At 46.5% G+C, this 5,788-nt stretch overlaps 1 protein-coding gene across 1 annotated transcript; it reads right to left on the bottom strand.

The window, feature by feature from the left end:
- Positions 1 to 361: 361 nt before the first annotated feature.
- LOC149355482 (uncharacterized) lies at positions 362 to 1,000 on the bottom strand. The gene has a single exon (XM_089576125.1). It carries the CDS (start codon positions 998 to 1,000, stop codon positions 362 to 364), a length of 639 nt encoding a protein of 212 aa, XP_089432251.1.
- Positions 1,001 to 5,788: the final 4,788 nt, after the last annotated feature.

Below are 5,788 nucleotides of genomic sequence, written 5' to 3'. Positions count from 1 at the left end.
ACACCTTGGTGCTGGCGATAAGTATCTTTTGAGATTAACGAAACGGGAGAACCTGCATCCAACTCCATTTCCAGTGGCGCTCCATTGACTATGAATGTCACTGTGATTGGCTTCAGGGCTGACTGTGCACGCAAAGAATGCAGGTAGTACTCAGGTGGCTCTCGGTCGACTGTACTGCATTCACTGCAGTTGCGCTCAGCTTCTTCCCTTTCTCAGCACCAGACAAATAGCAGCTCGCCAGGTGACCTACTTTGTCGCACTTGTAACACCTTGTGCTGATGTGCTTGCTTGCCTCTGATCACGGGATCCGCAGCGCACACACGGCCTGGACTCCTCTTGGCGTCCAGTTTTGATTTTCGCTTTAGGCTTCGGGTCTTGCCCTTTTTGGCCACCGAGCCCTTGTAGGTGCTTTTTTCTTGTGCTTGACATAATTTGCTGAGCCTTCATGAACCGGGGAAGTCGGTATGTCCGCGTGGCGCTTTCGCAGCTCGTTTGCGTTGAGTTCCGCCGCCTCTGCCGTTCTAGCAATCTCAAGCGCTTTATCTAGGGTGAGGCTCTTCTCAACAAACAACCGTTGCTGCACGGCTCTGTCACGAATTCCACTCACAATTCTGTCTCTCAGCATGTGGTTCAGCGCCCTACCGAAGTTGCAGTGTTCCGCCATTTGCCGCAGCTCGGCGACGAACACCGCGACGCTTTCATTCTCGAGCTGTACTCTGGTGTGGAAGCGATAACTTTCGGCTATTTCCGATGGAGCGGGGCTGAAGTGGCTGTTGAGAATAGCCATGAGTTCAGTAAACTTCTTCTCTTTAGGCTTTTCGGGCGCTAGCAAACTACGGAGCGTCGCGTAGGTGCTTGTGCCGACCGTCGACAAAAATACCCACTTTTTCTTATCGTCGTCTTCGATGCCATTTGCATTGAAGAACGCATCTAGCCGTTCCGTGCATGACGACCACGGCTCTTTGTTGTCGTATTCTTCGACTCGACCAAACGTCGCCATGTTTGCGCGGGAACGAAGCGTGCTTCACTTCACTGGCTACTGGCGCAAGTTCACTTGCCTGCGTGCATCACAATGTGATGTCTTCGCACGAAGCGTGCTTCACTTCACTGGCGCAAGTTCACTTCCCTGCGTGCATCACGATGCGATGTATTGGCTTGCGTCCAGGTCCCCGCTATCCCATCCTCGTCGCCAGTTGTTGTGTTTTTGGATAACGTAACAGCAATCTTTATTCACATGGGTTACCTGTTACTACACGGGGCCGGCGTCTGGCCGTACACACACAGTACTTTCTGGGGCGCTCGGGGCGGTGGCGCCGTCTCGTGCCGCACACTCAATACACGCACACACAGGCGCTTGGGTGGTGGCGCCGTTTACCCAACTAGCGCGCAGCAGCACCCTTCGCCGCATCGTTTCTCAGTGAGCCAGTGCCATCGGGTTCGATACTGGACTGCGCGCGCTACTGCGACAAGCGTCAGTTGCGCGATCGTTCCCATGTTCGCCGCCGCTCGCTGGACTCTAAATTTATGGGCTTGAAGCATGAACCCCTAATTTCTATTGCCTGGGCTCCGACGAGGCGACTATCGGCCGACACGGCAACTGTTACTCAAGTGCCTGTATTCCGAATAAGGTCCGCGAAGGGCGCGCGCCTACTAGACAAGAACACACACAGCGGCAGCTAAGCAGAGACTCGCGCTCCAAGGTATGTGTTGCTAGTTCACAAGGAGGTGCCGTGTTCTCCTGCCTCAACCACAGCATCATTATAATGACCTTGTACCAAAAATGAATTTTTGTTATAAGGGAGTAATTACTCACTGACATCCACGCAAGGGCAGCCATACGGCTATAAAGAAAAGCTATACAGCTTTCCCGGAAACTTCGCAGTTACGTTTTAACTGCGAAGTTTCCGCGAAAGCTGTATAGCTTTCCTTTGTAGCTGTATGGCTGCTCTTGGGTGGATGTCAATGAGTAATTACTCCCTTATTGCAAATCTACTCCACCTTGGGGGATTCCCCTAAACATTTGACAAACACTGTTCCCACTTCGAGTTATTGATAAATTCGCTCTGGCCCTACCATACGCTTGCCGTCTCGGTTAGCTCCCAGGTCCTTCACTGCGCAAGACATTACATACAGCGTTTGCATCGTATATTTGCGGCGTTTTTTTGTCTTCCAAATCTGCGCCCATGCGGCGCGATAACCTTTTCAGGCCCGTATGTGCAGGAGGCCTGGACCTAGAGCACCTGTATGTGAGACAGTTGGTTGCCCGTTTCTTCTTTTTTCGTGATTGTTCTCATGCGATTATTAGAGCATTCTTGCAGGTTTACTTCATGTCTCTACTTCCGAGCTTAGTGGTTTCATCCATTTTTTCTGAACGCCCCCGCTTACTAGGCTTTATGCAGGAAGTTTATGCTTCCGTGCGTTTTTTGACAGTTCGGTTTTCGAATGAGTACTTATATTCTGTTCCGCGCAAAAATCTGAACAGGGATTTGATAACGACTCTCTTCCCGCCCCCACTGTATCGTTCTGTCTACTTTGGACTCATGGGTCATGCTATTTTAAAGCGAGTGCGTAAAATGCCAATTTCTCCTTGCAAAACGAAACTTTTTTATATAAGTTACACGCCGAAACTCTACCTGTCAACAGGTGGCTCGATAGGAAAAACATTTTTTTCTCTCCTGTAAACTGTCGCTTGTGCAATGTGCCTGAAACAATTGAACATTGTTTTATAGACTCCAAAGACGCGATTTTGTATTGGGATGTGTTGCAGAGGACGCTACAGCGAGACTTTCTCCTAAATTCCTACAGTGTGCGCTACCTTGTTGTTTCCCAACCTCACCCGAACCACCAAAATATGATTCTTCTGATTGGACTTCATAGCCTTTGGAAAACGCGCATTCAAGACTGCAACGTTGAACCTGTTGCTTCACCCAGAATTCATTTTAGCCGAATGTTGCAGCAGGTAACGGGAATTTACAAAGAATTGGACTTTTTACCGGATTGATTTCCGCTTCTGATGCGCTGTATTTCCTTACCGGCCTTTTAGTTATAATATGTTTACTATTATGTTCGTGCCACGTAGCGCCTACCTAGGTGCTCTGTGTATAGTTGTTTTTGTGTGTGTGTATACACACATACATATGTATATATATCGTTCCTCTACAAAACCATGTAAATAAATACCATGAAAGAAAAAAAAGTCCCGGTTAGCTCAACTGGTAGAGCGACTGCTCTTGTGAAGTGGTGGTTCCGGGTTCGAACCCCGGACCAGGACGAATTTTTCTTGAACTACGAAGTTTCTGAGAAAGCTGTTCAGCTTTCCTCTGTAGCCGCATGGCTGCGCTTGGGTGGATATCAATGAGTAATTACTCCCTCATTACAAAACTTCACCTTGGGGGATTCCCCTAAACATTTCACCAGGAATTTTGTTGTTTTTCCATGAGTAAGCATACTCACATAGGCACTATGCATGGAACATTTTTGTTATAAACCCCACAAGAATGACACGCAAAGTTTCACTTCAAGCAGCTCTGCCAAACACATCATCGCCCTCGACTAGTTTCCAGCAGCGAGGTAACAGTAAGTACCATTCAGTGTCACTGATATCCTTCGCATCAAATGCCGGAGTCGATAAATAAATAAATAAATGACACAAATGCTCACGGCAAGTGCGAATTGGCATTGATTGCTGAAAAATGACACTTCTGTCATTTGGAACAAGCCTATCTCAACCATTACAACCACCACTTCGCAGCATTCACACAAATTCACTTACAAAACATTATCGCCCCAATTAAAGCCCAGTGTAGAACATGCATACCAACCTCTACCAGCAGTATCCACACAACACTGGTGAATATCAACGCACAGTGAAACCTCAAGTGAATCAATTACACAGTACCTATACAAAAACATAGCTCATGCGAATCCTTGGATTGCTATGGAGTACAAACAGCAACATGGTTTGAAAGCAATAACCTCAATAACAAATAAGATATGAAATGTGGGCGGCAATAAAGTGATATGTGCTTTCAAAGCTCCATGAAGGCTTCTTGGCAGCACAAGTCATACTTAAGTTATGAAAAGCCGAAAGTTGGGCAAGTTGGATAACGTTCATGACGTAACAATAGCGCAAAAGGAACACGAGGGACGGAAAGGAAACGACGCAGACAAGCGCTAACTCGCAACTGGAATTTATATCTGAAACACGCTATTTATAGAAGTCACTTTAAAAACACAAAAACATAAACACGCAGCCCCTCCTCGGAAGCCCAAGTCAGAGGGAAAACAAGGAATTGTAAGCATCCGGCGCCACTCATCTCTGAGGAATAATCAGTAAAAAAAATTCATTTCTTAAAAGTATGGCAATGCAATGCTGAGGCTAAGAAATCCATTCCACAGTCTGCCATAATAACACAGATTCTGACATTTCCTAATTTGATATGCCTCCATATAAACCCCAGTAGCGAGTTAGCGTTTGTCTGCGTCTTTTTTTTTCCGTCCCTCGTGTTCCTTTTGCGCTACTGTTACGTCATTAAGTTATGAAGCCAAACCAAAGCCAGATACAATGCGCGCCGGACATGAGGTTCCGGACAATGTTTAACTGATAGACAGGCATTCATTCTGGCGCCATTTCACTGTATGCTCTACAGATTTGACTCCTGTATGGAGTGTGGCACTCATTTACATTTTTTGTATATTGGGAGAAATGTATGTAGTATCTACTGATGTGAATGCACGCTACACTAAGCTGCAGGATGGTGAGTGACGATTCATTAATTTATGAACTACCCCTGTGAAAGCAAGTGTCAACTATAGGAATGCCGTGCACCTTACTTTCTGAAGGAACTGTGTGGGGACCGCGCCCCGCTCGTCCCCTGTGGTTTGCAACGAAACGTCGACGTCAGGTTTCGTTGCTGATGAGCCATGTAATGCTTACGGATAATAATAAACAAAAGCGCTCAAAGCTTAAAAAATCTACTACAAGAACCACTATATACTGCACGCACTAGGGTCTGTACACAATAGTGTCGTTTATGAGACGCAATCTTTTCACAATGACAAGCTCATTTACTACGCGTGTACTCAGCTGCTGTCCTGGGCTGGAATGAATACGCAAAAGCCAGTTGCGCACAGGAAAAGGGCCGCTTTCGAGATTCCAATTTTGCTTTGCAGCGAAATTCGAAGATTGATCTTTTACTCAGACATGGCTGAAAAAGGTTCGATTGGCCAGTATACAGACTAGAAAAGAAACATATTCCATTTCTCTGGGATGGTGGTGTTAAAAGACCCCTACTTATCAAGTCAGGAAAATATATGCTTATGAAGATTTAACGAATGATGGGCATGATTATGCGATGACGTCTTGAGGAGACCCCAGAAAATTACGGAGTAGCTTCTTAAGCCTTGCTAAACACGTCTAAGACCGCATTAGGCGCTCACACCGACGGGCTTTGTGCCTCTTCCGGCCTCCCCTTGACGTGACGCAGACATTCCAGACTAGGTGTGCACAAAATTTAGAACACAAGACAGCACTAAAGCTTACGGCCCATCGGCAAGTGACACTCAAAAGCGCGAAGTCATGGTCTTCAGTGAAACTGTACCCCTGATAAAAAGCATCCAGGAAGGTAGCAAATAGTCCTTTTGACCCAGCACATATACCGTTGTATCGAGATGAAACCAGCAACAGGCACATACTTGGCCGTTTAATACCGAAGAAACCGGAAATATGGCGTGAGCTAAAGCCTACATACCGCTTACGGTAAAATAATGTTAATGCCCGGTCGCTCTA

Source organism: Amblyomma mixtum, chromosome 3, assembly GCF_055824585.1.
Source record: "Amblyomma mixtum isolate Tamu chromosome 3, ASM5582458v1, whole genome shotgun sequence".
NCBI classification, from domain to species: Eukaryota; Metazoa; Arthropoda; class Arachnida; order Ixodida; family Ixodidae; genus Amblyomma; species Amblyomma mixtum.
This window is presented reverse-complemented; position numbering and strand designations above follow the sequence as displayed.

Bases quoted from the DNA above. Each gene is read 5' to 3' on its own strand.
- LOC149355482 (XM_089576125.1), bottom strand. From the start codon at position 1,000: ATGGCGACGTTTGGTCGAGTCGAAGAATACGACAACAAAGAGCCGTGG.